Source organism: Natrix helvetica (assembly GCF_964273705.1).
Source record: "Natrix helvetica genome assembly, chromosome: 10".
NCBI lineage: Eukaryota > Metazoa > Chordata > Lepidosauria > Squamata > Natricidae > Natrix > Natrix helvetica.
In genome coordinates, this window is record NC_138561.1 from 19,820,817 (window position 1) to 19,843,765 (window position 22,949).

Below are 22,949 nucleotides of genomic sequence, written 5' to 3' on the forward strand. Positions count from 1 at the left end.
TAATGTAGCCAGCATGACTATACAACAAGGGGGCACAGAACTGAGTGGCCATGGCCAACTTTACGTCACTCATGGCCACCCACCAGGTGAGCGCCTGGAAGGGGCAAGCAAGTGGCTGGAAGGGGTGAGTGGCAAGCGGGTGAGTGGGTCAGTGGGCCAGCGGGCAGGTGTGGGCGGGGCCAACCAGGGGTGGTTTTTACCGATTCAAATCATCGCTGCTGGTTTTCCTGAACTAGTCTGAACCGGTCAAATGTCATCCCTGCGTAGTTGGCTCTTTTGATCTGAGATCATTTCAATCAATCCGTCCCAAGTCAAAAGAGAAGGGAAAGCTCTCCTGTAGTTTAGTGTCGGATTAAAACTACTCCTTAGAGTTTCTAAGAACCACAATGGAAAGATTCCTTGAGGCATAGGCCCAGCCTGTTGCCTTATTTAACATTTAATTTCAGAAATAGAGCAATTCCCCCTCCCCCCTTGACATTCATTCATTCCCGGTTAATTTTAATTAATGTCTCTCCTGATCCCTGGCTTTCCTTTCAGATAACAGTCTTGTGCAAGCTACCTTAAAAACTTTTTTAAAAATAGTAATATCCAGCCTGACTAAGTCGACATCTGGTTTGTTTTTTTTTCCTTACGACTTCCTCTGGCAGCCGCTTAGGAGCCTGCGCATCTGGGGATGTTTGAAAGCATACAAAGGAATTGCTAGAGCAAGCAGAACTGGAAAATCTCTCAAGAAGAAGAAAGTGAAGATGTGCTCATAAAAAAGCAGGGAGGACGAAGAAGTTCTACAACTCAAATCTCTCCCCCTCCCGAGGTATCTTGGACCGAGGAGGATGACAAGGAGAGAAGAGAAAGGGGAGAAGATGAAGGTGAACGTCTCTTTCAGGATGGGGGACTGCATTTTCAAAATCCCACTGCTGCTGCTCTCCATTTTAAATCCAGCTTCTGCACCTCCGCCGCCCACCTTGAGGCTCTCGGAAGAGTTGGCGGGCAGGGACCTCATCCCATCACCCATCATTAAGTTTCCAGGTGACGTTTCCCCCAAAACAGACAAAGAACTGGCATTTGTAAGTTGAGCTTCTTCTCCTTGTTGTTGTTGAAATAGTCTTGCAATGTTTGTGCAAGATGTGGCTCTGTATCAAAAGTTATAGAACAGATACAAAAAAGCAGACTGGTAGACCAACTAACCTCCTGGTCATAGAAAAGCTTTCTTTCTTTCTCTTTCTTTCTCTTTCTCCTCTCTCTCTCTCTTTCCTTCCTTCTCTCCCAATCTTTCTTCTTTCTCTCTCTCCCCTCTCTCTGTTTTTTTCTTTCTTTCTTCTCTCCCACTCTCTCTTCTTTCTCTGTCTCTCTTTTCTCTTTCTCTCTTCTTTCTTTCTTTCTTTCTTTCTTTCTTTCTTTCTTTCTTTCTTTCTTTCTTTCTTTCTTATGCCAAGTCAGAGTGTATTTTTGAATACTCCACAGTCAGAAATCTTCAGATTTGTGATGCTTGAATAAACAAATCCCTTGAATAAACAAACAATAAACAGATTTCCTTCAGGATGACCTCCCATTTGCTTATAGGTTTTTGTATTTTTTCTTTTATATGTGTATAGAGCATAAGCTTTAAGAGTTGGGGCTTCCATCTAGACAACTTTCTTCCTCTGTTTTTTTTCCTTAACATATGACTTATGCATGGTCAGAGAGGCCTCCTTACTATTTAAAGCTTAATTTTTCAGCCAACTTACTAACGAGTCTCAACTCTCCCCTTGAAAGGCAGTAATTGCCCCTTAGAGCTTTGCCAGGGTTATGTTTGTAGCAAATCTGTTGGAGAGGGGAGGGGGGCTATAAAATGTTAGTTATTATAATTACGATTCCTCATCTGCCTGTTCAGTGATTCTTTTAAAGTTGACTACCTAGAAAACACGTTAGGAAGAACATGCTCCAGTGACTAGCACAGTAGAAGCTGAGAGTTTATTTATCTATTTAGACGTTTTCTATGGCTGCCCACTCACTCTGTGGTTCTTGGGTGGCTTGCAAACAATTTAAAACAAAAACCCAATATAAAAAAGAATAAAAAGAATAAACCCACAAACAAAGAGTGGTTTACTTTATGATATAAATTCCACTTTTTTTTCTCTTGAGCTTCATCACGATATAACACTGCAGCAAACTGGGGAATTCAAATCCTAGTATCAATAAAGGAGAATATTTGTAGCTCAAGAAGAGCTTGTAGATGTTTCATTACCCAAACTAGGTAATATGCTAGCAGTAATGATGTTGAAAGAGCACCAAGGACCCAACACTCTTCTCCCCCTCCTCCTCCTCCCTTCTAACACCGATGATGTTACCTAGTTGGGTCATGAAATGTCTGCAAGAAAACAAGCTCAGAAAGCAGCAAGGATGACAAAATCTCCTCCTCCTCCTCCCTCACCCGCTTCTAGCACTGATCATGTTACCTAGTTGGGTCATGAAACATCTGCAAGAAAACAACCAAGCTCAGAGAGCACCAAGGACCCATCAGCCCTCCTCCTCCTCCTCCTCCTCCTCCTCCTCCTCCTCCTCCTCCTCTTCTTCCCTCACTCCCTTCTTGATATTGACATCAGCTTCAGAGATGGACTTATTTAACCTGAAACATGAGGATCATTTCTGACTTGATTTTCGTCCAACCAATTAAGCCCAAGACAAAGGCAACTGTAGGGCTGATCTTTGCTTTGGGGGCATAATTTGAAAACTTTGCGATGTCGTTGTTTTTTCAACAAGCGAGGTAGAGAGGTAGACGTTTAGATTATTTTCTTTCTTTCCATGTTCACTGCCCATCTTTTTCTTCTCTCCAAAAGCAATACCTCAACAAGTATTATGGATGTCCCAAAGACAATTGCAACCTACTCGTCCTGAAGGACACTTTGAAGAACATGCAGAAGTTCTTTGGGCTTCCTCAGACTGGAGAACTGGACCAAAACACTATAGAAACCATGAAGAAACCCAGGTGTGGCAACCCAGATGTGGCCAATTATAATTTCTTCCCCAGGAAACCAAAATGGGAGAAAAACCTCATCACGTACAGGTAGGTACCAATTGGCACAGTGTCTTCTGAAAATGATTACCCTAAGAAGGAAATTATGGATCTTCTAGTTCTTCCCACCACATGGAGGAGAAAGAGTGTCAGTTTTTAGAGGAGCTTCCATCTCCAAATGTAGTTAGTTAGTTTACTTTATTGTCATTGCACATGGTACAATGAAATTAAATTTCATTGGTAAGGCCACACTTGGTAAGGCCACACTTGGAATACTGCATTCAGTTCTGGTCGCCACAATGTAAAAAAAGATGTGGAGACTCTAGAAAGAGTGCAGAGAAGAGCAACAAAGATGATTAGGGGACTGGAGACTAAAACATATGAAGAACGGTTGCAGGAACTGGGTATGTTTAGCTTAAGAGAAAGAAGGACTAGGGGAGACATGATAGCATTGTTCCAATATCTCAGGGGTTGCCACAAAGAAGAGGGAGTCAAACTATTCTCCAAGGCACCTGAGGGTTGAACAAGAAGCAATGGGTGGAAACTAATCAAGGAGAGAAGCAACTTAGAACTGAAGAGAAACTTCCTGACAGTTAGAACAATTAATCAGTGGAACAGAAGTTGCCTCCAGAAGTTGTGAATGCGCCAACACTGGAAGTCTTTAAGAAGATGTTGGATAGCCATTTGTCTGAAACATTATAGGGTTTCCTGCCTAGGCAGGGGGTTGGACTAGAAGACCTCCAAGGTCCCTTCCAACTCTACTATTGTATTGTATTGTATTGTATTGTATTGTATTGTAAATGCTGTCTTCAGTGTAACATTATAACTATAAAAATGAAAACACAAACACACATCCTTCACATGCTATATAATTAAAATTGAAAACCCAATATTGCACTATACCATAGAATTCATTAGAGTTACTACCCTGGGATAGAAGCTGTTTTTCTGCCTATTTGCCCTTGTTTTTATTGCCCTGTACCGGCTGCCAGATGGTAATAGTTAAAAATAAAGGGTGCCCAGGATGAGATGGATCTTTAAGGATGTTTTGAGCTTTCTTAAGGCAACGGGAGCTATAAAGCTCTTCCAAAGAGGGGAGAGGGCAACCAATGACCCTTTGGGCAATGATGACCTTGACCCTCTGGAGCGCTGTCCCGTCTGCCACTGTGCAATTGGCAAACCAGACACAGGTACAGTAAGTTAAAATACTCTCTATGGTGCAGCGGTAGAAGGTCACCAGCAGTTTCCCGTTCAGTTGTTGTTTCCCTGAGAAGTCTCAGGTCGTATAATCTCTGCTGGGCCCTTTTGACCAGGGCTGCAATGTGAGCTCCCCAGGTCTCAGGTCCTCTTTTATGACAACACCCAGAAAATTAAAACTGGCCATTTGCTCCACTCGGTCTCCATTGATAACCAAAGGCTGGATGTCTGATCTATTCCTTCTGTAGTCCACTATAAGCTGCCTGGTCTTATTGGTGTCAAGGACCAAGTTATTGTCTCCACAGCACATGTAGTTATCGATGGCTTGGTTGAGGTTGAAAGGGCTTCTTGAAGATCCAGTATTTGTTTTCTCCACTGGTCTTATGCAATTAACCAATGGAATAGCTTGCCTTCAGATGTTGTGGGTACTCCATCACTGAAGGAGGCTTTCAAAAAGAGTCTGGACAACCATTTGTCTGAAATGATACAGGGGGTTGGACTAGAAGACCGCCGAGGTCCCTTCCAACTCTCCTATTCTACGTTCTATAGACTGTAGGTCTTTCCACAAACTCTAGTGTAGTCAAGGGGTTCTCCATGCTACAGAGGGACAACCTCATCCTTCCACCAAACTGTTCTTTAAGAAAACAGCATCTTCCTATTTGAAAGCATCCTTCCAGAAAGGTCGTTTTTCAGAGTAGAATGTCTCTCTTTTTGTTGTTGTTCTTTAAAGGGTAAAAAAAAAGCCAACCCTAAAACTTGCATTCTGTTGAACGCCATGCAACGACACACCACAGGCTCCTGTGTGTCTGCCTTTCTCTTCTCAGAACTTTTGATTTGGCACTTTGAGCTGGGGATGATATTAATCCCACAGCCGTGTTGTGTCTGCAGCAGGAAAGCTGAGCAGAAATTACAGGGTGACTAGGACAGGAGATATTTGAAATGGCTCTTCATAGACTGTGGGTTGCACAAGGTTCAGGCAGAAGAAATACACTTCTTTTTTTTTAAAAAAAAGATATAAATTCCATCTCCGTTTCAGCCGGAGATTAGTGTTTGCAAGCGTCCTCCTTTTTTGCACCTCATTCAGATGACTTGGCTGGCCAGGAATTAGCTGTGGAAGAAAAGCAACTTGGCTAGCTGATTTGGGAGTAAATCCAATGTAACAAGAGTTTCGTATATAACACATAGCCAACAAAGGTTGGCTTTGCAAGGATTTCTCTTGCGTTCGCTTGAAAGGAGAGTTCAATTTTAGGATGCATAAAGTTATTCCAAGCTTTGCAGATCCCAGTCAATCCAAGATGATTCAGGACATTAATGTGCAAGCGCAGGTATAGTAGGATTAGACGGTTGCAAGAATGCAAATTCCTCTGCCCCTCCCTCCCTCCTAAAAAAGAAAGAGTGGTAAATGATTCCATTCACCATCAGAAGGTTTTTTTTTAAAAAAAATAGAACAGAAGGAGGAGTGGGGGAGGGAGAAGGGGGAGGGGGAGGAGGAAAAAATAAGGAGAAAGGGGAGGTGAAGCGGAAGGAGACGAAGAAAGGGAGAAGGAGAAGAAGGAGAAGGAAGGGAAAGGAGATGGAGACAAGGAGAAGAAGGAAGGGAAATTGAGACGGAGAAGGGAGAGGGAAAGGAGATGGGGAGGAGGAAGAGGAAGGAAGGAAAAAAGGAAGAAAGGAAGAAAAATGGAGTCAGGAAGGAAGAGAAGAGTGAAGGGAAAGGAGATGGAGACATGGAGAAGAAGAAGGAAGGGAAATTGAGAAGGAGAAGGGAGAGGGAAAGGAGATGGAGAGGAGAAGGAGGAGGGAAGGAAGGGAAAAAAGGAAGGAAGGAAGAAAAATGGAGACAGGAAGGAAGAGGAGAGTGAAGGGAAAGGCGATGGAGATAAGGAGAAGAAGAAGGAAGGGAAATTGAGGAGAAGGGAGATAGGAAAGGAGATGGAGAGGAGGAGGAAGGGAAGGAAGGAGGAAAATGAACAGCCTTTCTTCTGTTTGGCTATGTTAGGGAGAATTATTGAGAACCGTAATTCTGCAATAACAAGGGGGACAGATGAAATCATATCTGCTGCCATCTAGTGGCTGTCCAGCTTTCGTGCATCCCCGAGGAGACAGACAAGTCAGAGCTCTGTATCTTCGCTGAAAATCATCGTTCGTCATCATTATTTTTGTCTTAAGAATTCTAGGCTACACCCCAGATCTGGATTCTGAAACGGTTGATGATGCGTTTGCCCAAGCCTTCAAAGTCTGGAGTGATGTCACACCACTGGAATTCTCCCGAATTCATGATGGAGAGGCAGATATCATGATCAACTTTGGACGATGGGGTATGCACATAATAATACGGTGTATCGGTTCCCACTCTGGTTTCTTGGTGGAGTTGAGTTGATTGAGTTTCACCTGGGTTTTACCCTGGTGAATAAGAAACCCAGTATAAAGACCAACCGCTTCTAAGGGGCGTGTGTTTCAAATGGCTCCAAATCAAACCTTGTTGTTAGTTGCGAAGTCGTGTCTGACCCATCGTGACCCCATGGACAACGTTCCTCCAGGCCTTCCTGTCCTCTACCATCCTTTGGAGTCCATTTAAGCTCACGCCGACTGCTTCGGTGACTCCATCCAGCCACCTCCTTCTCTGCCGTCCCCTCCTTCTCTTGCCCTCCATCGTTCCCAGCATGAGGCTCTTCTCCAGGGAGTCCTTCCTTCTCATTAGGTGGCCAAAGGATTTCAGTTTCATCTTCAGGATCTGGCCTTCTAAAGAGCAGTCAGGGTTGATCTCCTCTAGGACTGACTGGGTTGATCGCCTTGCAGTCCAAGGGACTTGCAGGAGTCTTCATACCTCACTCTGATGGAAACCTCAGGTTTTCACTCAATGGTTGAAATTAAATTGGCACTCCTTCAGCGAAGCCTGCTGGGAACAAAAATGGACCCCCCAGCCCCGCGTTTCCGGAGAACCTGTAGTAAAAAAAAAAAGGCTTAAAAAGTACCCAAAAAAGTTCCAAAGATCAGCTGTAGTATTTTATACTACCGATTCGGGCAAATTGGCCCAAACCGGTAGCATTTCACCCAAAGATGTCCTGATGCCAAGGTCTGATGCTGTTTTGCTTTTGTTCCTTCTTCTGCAGAGCATGGGGATGGGTATCCTTTTGATGGTAAGGATGGCCTTCTGGCCCACGCTTTTGCTCCTGGACCAGGGGTCGGAGGCGATTCTCATTTTGATGACGACGAATTTTGGACTTTGGGTGAAGGCCAAGGTAAGGCAGCCGTTTTCGCTTCGGAGCCTACTCAAGTGTCATTGGCTGCTGTGGATGTAGTTTTTGTTCTGCTGATGAATCCTCCGTCCTCTCCTTTCTAGTGGTCAGGGTGAAATACGGCAACGCGGATGGGGAGTTTTGCAAATTCCCCTTCCTGTTTAGCGAGAAGGAATACAACAGCTGCACCGATGCAGGACGAAGCGATGGGTTCCTGTGGTGTTCAACCACCTACAACTTTGATACAGATGGCAAATATGGATTCTGCCCCCATGAATGTAAGTTGAAGGGTGGCTGTGGAGTTTTGAGGAGGCTGCTTTAGTTGGTTAACGGCTTGTGGTCTTAAGGCAGGGTAGAGGCGAACCATTGAATCTTCTCAATAGCAATTGCAATAGCACTTAGACTTATATACTGCTTCACAGTGCTTTCCAGCCCTCCCTAAGCAGTTTACAGAGTTCCCAAGTGAAGCCAGTTCTGACCCCATGTAATTTACAGCCCCAATTATGACCCTGTTTCCCCCTCCTCCCAGAGTGTGTCACCAATCACATTCGCCAACGGGGCAATTTCATGAGCTGTAGAGATCACTCCCCTCCTACAGCTGTAAGTAACCCTGGGATACAGCCTTGAGAGAGATAAGTCTGGAATGTGCACCTGTCTTTTGCTGCCCTGTCGTTTCATCAGTTTCCCATACCCCCTTTCCAATGGCAACTCAAGAGCAGGCCAGGGATGATTTGCAAGTTGACAGGTTGGTTGGTTGATTGGTTAAGTTAAGTTAAACTTATATGCCACCCATCAGCTTACACGAAGTAAAAGTATCAAGATAAAATGCGAAAACAATAAATATTAACTCCAAAGATATTGTACACCAGAGCAAGCCATGAGGACAATTTTCTATTAAAAATAGAGGGTTTCCCCTCATTACTGGGAACAAGGATTATGGTTTTTGTAATGAGTTTATACAATTAGATTGCAGCGAGACTGGGCAGATATTTGCATTTCATGAAGAAACTCCAGGGCTGGGATTTTGTCGGCAGATCCGAGGGCTTTTGTGAGTGATGTAGTTTTTTTCCCCTCAGAATCCCTGAATAACAACCAACTCACAGATGGTCCTTGTTAGACAAATAGTGGCCTTGTTCACATTATTATTCCAAAACATTGTTTTCTAAAGGCTTGCCTAATAAATGCAGATGTTACGAGAGCAGACAAGAGCAAGTCTTCTAAATGCCAATGACTCAAAGGTCCCTAATCACCATTGCATACGGTCTCTCTCCTCCAAGGTTGTAGGGATTTGATGAAGAAGACACAAATCCCAAAACTACCTCAGGAAGTGCTCTTTTATGTGAAGCCTTCCTTCCCTCTATTCTCCTCCCTCCCTCCTTCCTTCCTTTTTCTTTTTTTCTTCTCTCTCTCTCTTTCCATCTTTCTTTCTCTTTCTTTTTTCTTTCTTTCTCTCTCTGTTTGTCTGTCTGTCTGTCTATCTGTCTTTCTTTCTTTCTCTCTTTCTTCTCTCTCTCTTTCTTTCTGTCTTTCCCCACCATGGCTAATTCTCATGAACAAGGGTGTCATTATCACTCATAATGTATTACCGGTTACCATTCTAATGTCTCAGCTTTTACTCTTTGATTTTCATTTGTGGGGAGGCAAGATTTAAGGACCATCAATCGCATATCAAAACAAATCCGTGTGTCCCAATATTTCCCCAACCTCCCTCTGACTTTTGATGTAGCTCTTGAGAAGTGGGTATAATAAAAGCCATGGAAATGGCAGCAGGGCTGAATGTAAATGTAGATATTTTGATGTTATTGGCAGAAAGAAAAACAAGCCCTATCTCTCTGCAAATCTTATAAATACAGGCATCCTGGAGGAAGTGTTTTGTCTTGAAATTCCCCAGGAAGGAAGGACCCTTACTTAATCCATACTCTTCTTTCCTTGCCTATTTTGTTTTACATCTTGCAACTTTGTGATGATCTGCCCTTTGTGCGCATTACTTTAGAACAGAGGTCAGCAACCTTAAACACTCAAAGAGCCACAAAGGTCCTAATCAGAAGCCCCCCCCCCATTCAATTCTGGAGCCGACCAGAAGTCTGGTTCCCCCACCATAGAGTCTTCTCCTAGCACAGTGTCCTCTACCTGTCCTAATTGAAAGTCTTATCAATTGTGGAGACAACCAGCAAAAGGGAGCCACAGCAGATGGATGAAAGAGCCACTTGCAGCTCCAGAGCTACAGACTGCTGACCCTTTGCTTTAGAGTCTCCTCCTAGCATGGTGTCTTTTTTCTTCTGCTGACTGGAAGTCCAGCTCTCCCACCATAGAGTCTTCTCCTAGTGCGGTATCCTCTACCTGTCCTAATCAAAAGCCCTATCTATTGTGGAGCCAATCAGCCAAAGGGAACCATAGCAGATGGATGAAAGAGCCACATGTAGCCCCAGAGCTGCAGACTGCTGACTCCTGCTATAGAACTAAACTTGGAAATGTTTGTTAAGCAGGGAAAGACAGAAGACTTTCCTTTCTTGGATCAATATTTCAGGGAACCTCCCAAAACCTCGCTGCCCCTTGGGAATTGTAAAATAGGAAAATTCTGCGAACAAACTTTGGGACCCTCTGTCCTTTGGGAATTGGGATCCTGCCTTCCAGCATCGTTTCCCATTGAATAGATTCTCCTTTTAATTATTGCTACTCCAGTGTTAAGAGTTGTTTCTGCTATCAAAGCTGCAGAAGCTGTTAAAGAAAATTGTGGCAAAAGCAAAGGCTTTGGAAACTTTTGGTGGCTGTGCTCACCAAACAGGAAAAAAAAAATCAGCCTTCTTTGGGCATGGAGACAATGATTATTTCCAGCAACGCGACATTAAGTTTCCATACTGGTTTTCTCTTCTCCTAAATTGTTGGTGGTTAAGCTAATAAGATATGTTATTAAAAGGCCAAACCTGGCTGAGTTTATAGCCCAAAGCTGCTTCCCTAGCAAATGAATATGCCTGCGATAGCAGCCTCCGTTCCCTTTGCGTTCTCCAAAAGAAAAGCTGCTTTAAAGGAAGTCTTGGAACTCCGATGCTGGCTACATTCTGACATGCATTTTAACTAGCATTGTGAGCATGGTTTTCTTAACAAACAGGAAACGTGGCTGGAAGGCTGAGGAAACCCATTCTCAAATCACTAGCAATCCGGAAAAGTCAATGAGTGACATCCGATGCAACTGTTCTGACCTGGGCGTCCCCAAAAAGCACGAAACAGAGTCTTGGTCCTGACAAAACCTCTTTGATTAAGTGAATGTTAATTCCTCTCATTCACATTCAGCCAAGGCCTGGCAAACAGTCTTTCAAAGGTGAATTTATGACCACAGACTTTATCTAGCTTGGAAAGCTGCCATGTAAATATTTCCCAAACGCAGTGCTATGCAAGGAAAGACTTGGCAGAGAGTCTCTGAGATTCACAGACAGATCTTCACACTCCTGAAATAAATGAACGAACAAACGAACAAATGAATTGTTTCCAGAAAAAGCCCCCTCCCCTTTCACTCCTCTTTTATTTCCTCTGGGAGGGGCCATTCATCATCCACATGTGGCCTTACTCCCAAGTCGACCCCTGTTCTTTAGCTGTTCCCTTCATCTGGCAACTCTCTGCACGCGCACACTGGGAACAGGCTCCAGCTGTTCCTCTCCCTCACAGCTGTCTAGCTCCAAAGGCAGCTGATAACTGTCAGACGGCCTTGGCCCCCTCTCTGCCTCTGATGCAGAGCCCTCATCAGAGCCTTCCCCAGACTCCAGGACTGGCCCATGTTCCTCTTTAACCTCCCCACTGTCTGATTCTGCTGCCAGCTCCGCTAACCACTGGAGGGCCACAGGAGTAACACATTTAGCTTCAACTTTTTTGGGGGGAAAACAACCTGGTAATAGGTACAGGCTGGATATTAATTAGAGGTTGTGTTTTTCAACATTGGCAATTTTAAGACCTGTGGACTTCAACTCCCAGAATTCCTCGATAGTTTGTATGAGTTCTTCCTACCGTCCTTCCTACTGTTGTTAAAACTTCCAAAAACTTTGAAACATTCTTTATCGAGAGAGACAAAAGAAAGTGGGGAAACCCCCCATATTTTGCTCTGCGTATCCAGCTGCCAACTTGGAAAGATGTCACCAAGGTTTTAATTGTACACCTCTTACCCTGCAGCTCTTTTCACCATGGGTGGAAATTCCGATGGGCAGCCGTGCAAATTCCCCTTCCTGTTTGAGGAAAGATCCTTTGACAGCTGCACCACAGAAGGAAGACAAGATGGGTATAGATGGTGTAGCACTACCGAAGATTATGACCGGGATAAGAAATTTGGATTTTGTCCAGAGACAGGTAAGAAGATCTTTGCTACAATTGGCAAGGGTTTGTTCAGAGGAAAAACCATCTAAACCATCGGGCTCAAAAGCCCGATCGGGCTTATTATCCGGGGAGGTCTTATTTTCAGGGAAACAGAGTAGTAGAGTAGAACCTCTGGACCACGAACAAATTGGGTTCTGACCAAAAAAATTCACAAATTTGTTTTTGTTTCCTTGGCCGATTTCCCCTTCTGCACCGCTTTTTTTTGTAAGCACCAAATTTCCAAAATTAGGTTCAGGTCACGACCAAATCAGTTTGCGACCAAAGTTATGGAATGAATTGCAGGAACTGGGTATGTTTAGCCTAAGAGAAAGAAGGACTAGGGGAGACATGATAGCATTGTTCCAGTATCTCAGGGGTTGCCACAAAGAAGAGGGAGTCAAACTATTCTCCAAGGCACCTGAGGGTAGAACAAGAAGCAATGGGTGGAAACTAATCAAGGAGAGAAGCAACTTAGAACCGAGGAGAAATTTGCTGACAGTTAGAACAATTAATCAGTGGAACAGAAGTTGCCTCCAGAACTTGTGAATGCTCCAACACTGGAAATCTTTAAGAAGATGTTGGATAGCCATTTTTCTGAAACGGTATAGGGTTTCCTGCCTAGGCAGGGGGTTGGACTAGAAGACCTCCAAGGTCCCTTCCAGCTCTGTTATTCTAATTCTTCTCTTTTTAATGCAGCAATGTCTACCGTGGGTGGAAATTCTGAAGGACATCCATGTGTTTTTCCTTTTATATTCCTTGGGAATAAGTATGATTCTTGTACCACTTCGGGACGGCAAGATGGGAAGATGTGGTGCTCTACCACTAGTAACTATGATGAAGATCGCAAATGGGGATTTTGTCCGGATGCAGGTAGAGATTTTTCTCCTCCTCTTCCTTCTCCTTATAAATGTTACAGCATTACTTCCAGTTCTCCGAAGTATCAAAAAACAAGGAATACACCACGGTTTTAATGGACCAAAATAAAGGTCAAAGAATTTTTTTAAAAAACCCTAGTTCTTACAAAACAGCTCACTCTTGTGTCATTTTCTATGTTTTCTTATGTTTCAAAGCTAGAAAAATAGGCTAAAGTTTTAGATTGCATCTCAAGATGTCCTTTGTGAATCAAAACATTTCTCTTACAAGCTTCCCTCATTCTCAGAACTATAACTGAGATCATCAAATGTCCATAAATGATTGCAAAACCCACTCTCCCTCAAAACATCCTAAGAAACTCACAAATGAGTCACCTGTGGAGTTAACTGTAAATCATTCCTTCTCACAAAGTTTCCCAACAGCTGGATCAGGGATGTTTGAACATGGCTGAAAAGTAGAGTTTAGATACCAGATGCCTTTTGTCTTTGTAGTTAATTTGGATTTTACAGTACTCTGTATATTTCATGAGTCCAGCTTTAGACACCTCTGAGTCTTGGTTTCTGACTTCGTACAAGTGACACCAACTATGGTTTATCAGCAAAACATGGCTTAACATACAAGTTGTTTGGTGGTTACACCCTTTTTTTTAGGGGCTTAGGTGGGCTTGGTTGAAAATGAACCAAAAAGCATGAAGTAGAGTCCTGGTCCTGACAAAACCCCTTTTATTAAATGAATGTGACTTCTCCTCATTCACATTCAGCAAGGCCTGGCAAACTGTCTTTCAAAGGTGAATTTATGATGACAGACTTATCTATCTTGGAAAGCTGCCATTTAAATATTTTCCAAATGAGGTGCTGGGCAAGGAAAGGCTGGGCACAGAGTCTCTGAGATTCATGGACAGATCTTCACACTCCTGAAACAAATCTTTGCCATTGCCTCTTGTTGCCTCTGTGCACCACATTTTCAGTCTCAGCATCCCATTTTTTGCCTCTGTGCGCCCCATTTTCGCTTTTCACGTCCCTGATTTTCTGCCTATTCCGATTCCCACTGCCTGGAACGGGCGGAAAATGGGGTACATGGAGGAGGCAATAGGCTATGGCAATCCCTGCAGCCTGAAACAGCTGATTGTTGGGAGGCCAATCCAACCGACAATCAGCTGCTTTGGCTAATCAGGCTGTGCTGAAACTGAAACTAAAATGGGCTGTTTGCTGTTTGCTGCAAGGAGGCAAATTGCTGGGAGGCAGAAGCAGATTTTCCCCCCTTGTTTTCCTCCCCAAAAGCTAGGTGCATCTTATACTTCAGAGTGTCTTATACTCTGAAAAATAAGGTATGTCCTTTTCTTTAGTGGTTACATCTTCTGTCTTAGATGCCTTCAAAGCCCCAGAAACTGCTCTTGCGAAATGGTTAGATTGACTTCACAAAGAAGTCAATGCCCATCAAGCATCCCTAAGGAGCTGATTTGTTTTCTTCCAGGGTACAGCCTGTTCTTGGTTGCTGCTCATGAATTTGGCCACGCAATGGGACTCGAACATTCTGAAGACCCTGGCGCACTGATGGCCCCCATCTACACCTATACCAAGCACTTCCGCCTTTCTCAAGATGACATTCAAGGGATCCAAGAACTTTATGGTGAAGTTTCCAGTTGGTTCAAACCTATCTGAAACATTTGAGTCCGTATCCTTATTAATCTTGGGGTTCAAGCTTTTCCAGGAGAACCTAAAATAATGGAATTGTTGTGGCGAACCATTTGAAGAAAACCAGATGCCCCATTCACTTTCTTTCCCCCTTCTATGTTATCTAATGCTTTTTTTTTTTTTTGCGTTACCAGGAAAAAAAAAGCAGAACAAGGATTCTTGATATTGCTTCTCTTTCAGATTTCTAGGCTTAAAAACAGATTGTCCAGATCACTGTTGACTTTTTTTTTAACCGATTTGGTTGTATTTAAGTACAATGACAATAAAGATTATGCTTATACTTTTTCTTGATTTGTAGGGGGTTCGACTGATGTTGGACCAGGACCAAAGCCAACCCTTGGACCTGTCACTCCTGAACTTTGTGGTCAAGAGCTTGTCTTTGATGCTGTGGCTCAAATGAGAGGCGAGATCTTTTTCTTCAAAGACAGGTGAGTCGGGGTCAGAGAAGGATCAATTCCAGCAATGGAATAATGCAATGCAACCCATAATCCAATGCATGTGCAACACCACTACCACCCATGCATGGCTCATCCCACTGTGCATGATCTCCACACTCCCCTCAGTCATGCTCACATGAACCCCCCAAAATGGGCTGTGGGGGCCCCCACCTGCCCCTGCACTCCCCTCTCCATGCACGGTAGAGACCCAAAAATCAGCTGCCCAGCAACAGGCGCATGTGCATGTGCGGTGGAGGTGAGCTGGGGTGACAGCTCATGTGCCCGCAGAGAAGGTTCTGCAGGCCACCTGTGGCAAATGTGCCATCAGTTCACCATCACTAACAGTGGTGGGATTCAAAACATTTTACTACTGGTTCTGTGGGCGTGGCTTGGTGGGCATGGCAGAAGGATACTGAAAAATCTCCATTCCCTCCCCACTCCAGGGGAAGGATACTGCAAAATATCTGCTGAACAAAACTCCACATTGGGGACAGGAAGGGCAACCGGCCATTAAAACACTCTGCTAGCTCCATTCAGGTGTCCAGACTCCAACCCGCAAGGGATTATGGGGTCTTTAAATGAAGATGACGAGTTTAGTTTTGGATTCAAGGCAGATAACAACATGCACAATGAAAAAAGTGCTTACAAGTAACAACCAAGTTTAACGTGTGACAATCGGACCGACGGGCTGAAAATGACAACTGAGCTTGTGTCACTGTTACAAGCTATAAAGCTGGGTTGGTTGGTTTGTTGCCCCCCACACAACAGAGAGCCAGCTCCCGTTTAAAAACAGGGTGAAAAAAAGAAAGATTATGCAGCTCAAAAGACTAATCTGACAAGCATTTTGCTCAACATTATCAAAGGGCAGCCTTGTCTGACTTATTATACGGCATTTCCAGATTTGTTGCTTGAGGAATGGGCCAGCTGGTTTCAGCTATTAGTTTTGGAGTTCTTTAAACGAAAGGAACTGCTCACCAGAGATGGAGGGAGAGGGGAAAAAAGATTACACAATAACGTTTTTATTAACATCCTGTCCCATAATTTCCTACATACTGCCGCTGAAATCAAAGCAGAGTTAAGGTGGTTGTTTTTTTTCCTCCCCAATGTTCATAAATCGAAAGAGGATATCAGCTCAACAGCTTCCAAATTGCTCCTTTCATCCCTCTAATGAACAGTTTTAATGTCCCTGGGTTTCATTTACAGCCAAGCTGTTTGATCGATGATTATTAGATTTGATCTTTTTTTTAGTTGCTGCGATCATAATCACCCGGAGTAATGGAATCCAATACAAAGGCTGCCTTTTGCCGAATGCGTATCCATCTGTTCGGCGTACTGCACAAGAGAAGGCTGAAAGAGTTTTAAGTGCCTTGTAAATCAGTTTATTTGCTAGGATAATTGAACCAGCCGCTATTTCGTCTCTCTTGCTTGCTTGATTTTATTTCATTTATTTATTTTTGTTCTTTGCTAAGAATGATTGCGAGTGCTGGAGAAAATTGTTATGAATGGCAAAACGTCTGGGCATCACACGGTAAAAAAATTCATGGGGCAACTCCCACCAATAAAAGATTGACGCACTGAATAATAACAGAGGCCCCTATAATTTAATGTTTATGTTGCTAGTAGAATACGAGCATTGTTGCGTGTATGTGTTTGCGCGTTTGTGTACACATGAATGCACTTGGCTCAGTTTGTTTAAAAAGCACATCTGCCGATAAAGTTTCTTGTCATTTTTGTTGCTAGATTCTTCTGGAGAACTGCGAATGAACGGAGCCGACCAACTGGACCATTGCTGGTGGCTGTTTTTTGGCCTGACCTTCCAGAAAAAATCGATGCTGTCTATGAAGCTCCTCAAGAAGAAAAATCGGTATTTTTTTCAGGTAAGATTTGGGCTGAAATCCACACACACATACGCAATGATTTGGATTTCTGTAATGTCAACTGCGCCAACTAGATGTTCTTCAGAAGATTTGGCCTCCAAGAACCAGAACTTGTAGCCAGGAAGATGTTCTTATGTCACTTTGTTGCTTTGTCCATGTTTATGTTATGTTAGGAAGAAAGAAGCAATTCATTTATTTAGTATTTAGCCAATGCAAATTTTTCATTCAATTGCCCTGTTTTTGAAAAAGTTGGAATGGATTTCCAGACGTTGTGGGTGATTCATCACTGGAGGTTTTAAAGAAGAGATTGGACAGCCATTTATTCCGAATAGCATAGGTTCTGCTATTGAGCAGGAGGTTGGACTAGAAGACCTCCAAAGTCTCTTCCAACTCTATTATTTTGTATTCTGCTTTGACCAAAACATGGTTATCTTTCAAAATTTGCCACAAGGGGCTGTCACCAAGAAGAGGGGTTTAGCCTATTCTCCAAAGCACCAGAAGCCAACACGAGAAACAATGGATGGAAACTAATCAAGAAGAGAAGCAACCTAGAACTAAGGAGACACTTCCTAATAGTGAGAACCATTAGCCAGAGTGTCAGGGTTCCAAATAGCATCCAAAAGTAAATCAGAGTCTAAGGCAAAGTATTCCTCAAAGTTCCAATTTTTAAGCAAGCCATGTTGGCACCTATGGGAAAACCTGAATCTGAAGCTTCTCAGTTTCCCCCTCCTAGTTGAAAGTTCAAGATCTTGCCCCCACACCCACAAGTCCATCACATGGTCCAATCTTCCACTGCCATGCTGGCAGCCTCTACCTATCCAGTTCCGGTCAGGTGCAGAGGTTCAAAGACGAAGGATGACCTTGGCTTTCTAGAAAGAATTTTGTTATGGCTACATCGCATCTCACTTTCTTACAATCCCCCCTCCCATTTTCCCACATTAGAAAATGCACAGCAGAATAATAGAAAGTGTGGCAGGCCAAAGAGCCAAAAGGAAAGATGGCTGCAGGCCTGATATAGAGGTTAAGAGGATTGTCCCTTCCTTGTGGCAGTTCCTCAAACATTGGAACACTGCTATCATGTCACCCTTAGATCTTTTCATTGGATGAGTTACACACACACACACACACACACACACACACACACTCGGCTTGGTCACTTCCTACAGCCCAATCTGAACAAGGCTTCTTGTCATCTTCTAGTCAAACCTAATTACACAAAACAGGCAACAACAGAAAGGAACAAACCAAGTAGGAGAACACTTTCATACGTGATGTACAATTTTGTCACCTGCAGAGGCAAAGTTAAAGAGTAGGGAGTTAATTTTGAAATGAAGTGCTTGGCCTGTCCTAGTTTACCTCCCTAATTTACTTAATTTTGCTTCACTGCCTGAAATCCAAGACCCTTGGAAAACCTCTTTCTCCTTCCTCTTAATCTCAACAAAGATCATGAAAACTTGATGCTTTCTTTTCCTAGGAAACGAATACTGGATTTACACAGCCAGCACCTTGGAAAGAGGGTATCCAAAGAGACTTACCACTCTCGGGCTACCTCCTGACGTGCAACGTGTCAATGCTGTATTTAACTGGAGCAAAAACAAGAAGACTTACATTTTTGCAGGGGACAAATTTTGGAGGTAAGGAATCCTGCAACCCCAACGCTGGGATACCACAGCGCTAGGCGGTTAGGAATGTTGCCCAGATTCACCCACACTTAACACCTGTTTGCATGTCCAAGTAAGTTCAGAAGGTAGAAGGTAGAGTTCTTTATTGGCCAAGGATGATTGGAGACACAAGAAATTTGTCTCTTCCAGTGCATAAGCTCTCAGGGTACATACAAGCAACAAATGACAAATCATGATCATCATCATAACATACAATCATAATATATCATAAGACCCAACAGTCGGTGCTAGCCATAGTGTTCTGATCAAGGCTTCCCAAGAGCATGAAGCAAACTCCTTATCCTGATAAAAACCCTTTTTATTAATTGACTGTGAATTCTGCTCATTCACATCCAGCGAAGTCTTTCAAGGGAGGATTTACAGTCACAGACCTTATCCAGCTTGGAGAGCTGCCAGGCTGATATCTGCAAAACTTGGCAAGGAGTCTCAGAGACTCACGAGCCAATTAAGTGAACTAATGGTCTCCTGCAAACTCCACTCCCCTTTTGCTCCTCTTTTATTTCCTCTGGGAGGGCCCATTCATCGTCCACTGTGGCCTTACTCCCAAGTTGACCCCTGTTCTTTAGCTGTTCCCTTCGTCGGGCAACTCTGCGCATGCGCACACTAGGAACAGGCTCCAGCTGTTCTTCTGCCTCACTGATGTCTGACTCTGAAGGCAGCTGATAACTGGCATACGTCTCTGGCTGCCTCTCTGCCTCCGACACAGAGCCCTCATCAGAGCCTTCCCCAGACTCCAGCATTGGGCCAGGTTCCTCCCCAACCTCCTCACTGTCCGAATCACAGGACACTAACTAAGCAATCAAGATTAATCATAATAGGATACTAACTAAAGGCAATCAGCATAAATCACGAGATACAAAGATAGTCATAAGAAGCTAAGAAAATAGGAAAGATGAGAAGGATATCAAGTGAGGAAGGTATATATGTTTTTTTTTGTTCCTGTGTGTTTTACAGATACAATGAAGTGAAGAAGAAAATGGACCCTGGCTTCCCTAAATTAATCTCAGATGCTTGGAACGGCGTCCCAGACAATTTAGATGCTGCCCTGGGAGTGAGCGGAAGTGGTAAGCTGCTATTTGTTTTCTAAGATTTTTTATATTGATATATATATATATATATATATATATAATCGGGAAGGGGGGAGATTGATTGCTGTACTTCAGCCTGCTACTGCATTATTTTTTGGAGATGTTATCTGCTGCCGTGGTCACTGAACAGGCCGACAGCTTTGGCAATCTGCCAGCTGCCACAGCAAATTTCTCTCTTCAGTGAAAATCTCCCACTGCTGTAAGGAAATTTAGGAAGGGTGACCTTTGCTGAACTCTGCCTGGCTGTCTGAATAACTCGTCTCCAGCAGAGTAATCCTAACCCCTCTTTTTTTTTTTTATGCAGCCCAGATTCTGCTTAAGGAATTCTGGCTTTATTCATAGACCTGGGGTGGGGGGGGGGAGAGAAACCTTCCTTTGAACTGAATCTTCTAAACTGCTGAGAACTTTTCACAGGGGTTGAGTTGGGGAGGAAGAGTGGAAGCTGAAATTGAAGCTTTTAACCAGTGGTGAAATCTAATCCCCCCACCCTTACCAGTTCTGTGGGCATAGATTAGGGGGAAGGGGGTTGTCATGTGACTGGGTGGGCATGGCCAACTTTTTTTCCCACTTTCAGCTATTTTTAAATAGCTTTTTAAAGCATTTTCCCCTGCCGTTTCGGGTGAACCGGCAGAGGGAAAATGCTTTTAAAAGCTTTTTAAAAAGCTTTTAAAATGCTTTAAAAAGCTTTTCAAAAAGCTTCCAACAGCTGTGAGTCACGTGATCGTCGGAAACTTTTTAAAAAGCTGTTTAAAGCATTTCCCCCTGCCGGTTTGCCTAAACCACTAGGGGAAAATGCTTTAAAAAGCTAAAATACACGAGAATGGTGGGTGGTAGCGTGGCTGATGGTTTTTGTGCTACTCCCATTGAACCCAACCACTGAGCTGACCCCCAGGTTATACAGACACCTGCTCTAGTGATTCCCAGAACTGCGGTTAAGGGTTTGTTTTCTCCTTTCAGGCCACAGCTACTTTTTCAAGGACTGGTACTACCTGAAATTGGAAGATCAAAGCTTAAAGATTGTGAAAGTCGGCAACGTGAAATCAGACTGGCTGGCTTGCTGAGCAAAGCGCCCCCCCCTCCCCTTTTCCTAACCAACCATTTATTCTCTGTTTTGATGTGTAAGAGTCCTATGTCTTACCCCACCATTAGAAATAGAGCTATATCCTAATTCAGGGGCTCGTCTGGCACCAGCCCAACCTACTCAATACCACTACTCGATACAACGGTTTCAGACCTGAGAAAGCAAGTGACTTGGAAGCAAGTCCCACCCAATCCTTCCTTCCTTCTCAAAGCCTTCAGAATTCCTAGATCTGACATTTCTTCTCTTCTTTGGTTTCAAAATTTAAGCGATCTAGACCTGACCTTATTGCCAAGTGTTCCAGATTGGCAAGGCTACTGCTAAGATGCCGTAACGGCCATCTTGTTCCCATTTTGGAAAGCAATCATTAGCCAACCTCACGCCCAGATGAAAATATATCCCAAAATGTAGAACGTTAGCATGCCAGAAAGTCGGTGGCTTCGACACGGACTCCCCACATGCCGCTCTTCTAAATTTAGAGAGAAGAAAACATGGAGAGTTTAGACTTTTTTTTTACAGCCTGGAAGTCCAGCAATATACAGATTTTGTTCTTTCAAGTCAGGTTGGACATGAAATGAAATTATACCAGCAACCCCAATCTCAAGAAAGGTCCAATTACAGAAAAGCCTTCAGGCCTTCCAACCTACCTGTAAGTCAACTTTGGAAAGGAAAACTTATTCTCAATAATATTCTGAATTTGCCCTCTGAACTTTCCACATTTCCTCAAGGGAGTCTTATCAGTTTCAGTTCAGATTCGCCCAAAGGGCCCTGCTTTTTGCACGAAGAGCTTTAAACTCTGCCGTTCCTCAGCGGTTCATTTGTGATTCCCGTTTCTTTACACGCCATTGTAAGAAAGGCCGATTGCAAGGCATAGGTTGCCTGGGGATATTGTGTGAAGCGCTGAAACGCGATGAAGTCACGCCGAAGAAACTCGCTTTTAAGATACAGGTAACCCTCGACTTGAAGGGTTGCGGTGGCTCAGTGGCTAAGATGCTGAGCTTGTCGATCAGAAAGGTCGGCCGTTTGGCAGTTTGAATCCCTAGCGCCACGTAACAGAGTGAGCTCCCGTGACTTGTCCCAGCTTCTGCCAACCTAGCAGTTCGAGAGCACATTAAAAATGCACGTAGAAAAATAGGAACCATCTTTGGTGGGAAGGTAACAGCATTCCATGCACCTTTGGCGTTGAGTCATGCCAGCCACATGACCACGGAGACGTCTTCGGACAGTGCTGGCTCTTCAGCTTTGAAACAGAGATGAGCACCTCTCCCTAGAGTCGGGAACAACTAGCACATATGTCTGAGGGGAACCTTTACCTTTAGCCCACGGCTTATGACCTGAATTGAGCCCCAAAATTTACATTGCTAAACAAGATGGTTGTGAAGTGAGCTTTGTCCCATTCTATGATCTTTCTTGCCACTGTTGTTAAAAGAATCATCGCCATGGTTTAGTAACATGGTTGTTAAATGAATCCGGTTTTCCCCTGGACTACGCTTGTCACAAAGCATGATTGTGTCATCCTGGGACATTACAGCGGTCATAAATACCTGCTGGTTTCCAAGCAGCTGAATTCTGATCAGGTGGACCATGGGAATGCTGCAACAATGGTGCAAAAAGTGGTCATAAGTCACTTTTTTTCAGCTCCTTTTAAACTTCCAATGGCACTAAATGAATGCTTGTAAATCAAGGACTGACTTTTTTAAAAAATAAGAAAGGCATATCTTTACATTTGCTTCACGTACTTTGCCACCGACAGATCATAAAAAGAAACACCGATGGAGTGACCCATGAATTTGAAGTTGACATGTTATATAAGAAAGGTCAAGTTTGAACGCTTCGTGTTTTACTCTTCTTGTCTTCATTGTACCGAGATGGCTTCCTCTTTCTTCCTCTCTCTCGTCCACTCATTTCTTCATGGTTAGATTTAAAGCATCAGGCAATGCAAACCTTCCACTGTAGACCCCCCATGGAAGAATGATGTTCATAGAAAGGATTTTTAAGTAAAAAAAAAAGTGTACATACCAAACATCAGTGTTACCAATAAAGGAAGAAAACCAATCTTCTGTCCGTGTCCAGTTCCTTAAGTGAGTTGAGAGCAGTGGTGGGATTCATGCGTCTCCTTCATGTGCCATTCCCCCTGCACATGCCCCAGAATCAGCTGGCCAGCGGAAGGCATACACACATGTGCGGTGGGACTGAGCTGGGGCGACGGCTCGCATGCCTGCAGAGAGGCTTCTGTGTGCCACCTGTGGCACCTGTGCTATAGGTTGGCTATCATGGTTCTACATGAAGCAGGTCTGTTGCCAATGACTCACTTCATTTGCCATCTCCATCTTCAGGCCAGTCCATTTGCATGGATGCAAATGTTCCACTGTGCTCTTCACTCCACAAATTGAAAAATGCAATGATGGAACGGAGTGGATGCAGTCTTGGAGTCCTAGTGGACAACCATTG

General features: G+C 43.7%; 1 protein-coding gene across 1 annotated transcript; it reads left to right on the forward strand.

Annotated features, from left to right (window-relative positions):
- Window positions 1-664: 664 nt before the first annotated feature.
- Window positions 665-22,553, forward strand: MMP2 (matrix metallopeptidase 2). The gene is made up of 13 exons (XM_081963470.1): window positions 665-1,064; window positions 2,817-3,043; window positions 6,359-6,507; window positions 7,303-7,431; window positions 7,533-7,706; window positions 11,590-11,763; window positions 12,466-12,639; window positions 14,116-14,271; window positions 14,635-14,764; window positions 16,514-16,650; window positions 18,125-18,284; window positions 19,287-19,396; window positions 20,378-22,553. Exons 1-13 carry the CDS (start codon window positions 831-833, stop codon window positions 20,479-20,481), a joined length of 2,058 nt encoding a protein of 685 aa, XP_081819596.1. The 5' UTR covers window positions 665-830; the 3' UTR covers window positions 20,482-22,553.
- The last annotated feature ends 396 nt before the right edge of the window (window positions 22,554-22,949 follow it).

Excerpts from the sequence above, each read along its gene's own strand:
- MMP2 (XM_081963470.1), top strand. The coding sequence starts at position 831 with ATGACAAGGAGAGAAGAGAAAGGGGAGAAGATGAAGGTGAACGTCTCT. Across the intron at positions 1,065-2,816 it reads CAGACAAAGAACTGGCATTT|CAATACCTCAACAAGTATTA; the intron begins GTAAGTTGAGCT and ends TCTCTCCAAAAG. Across the intron at positions 14,765-16,513 it reads ATCTTTTTCTTCAAAGACAG|ATTCTTCTGGAGAACTGCGA; the intron begins GTGAGTCGGGGT and ends TTTTGTTGCTAG.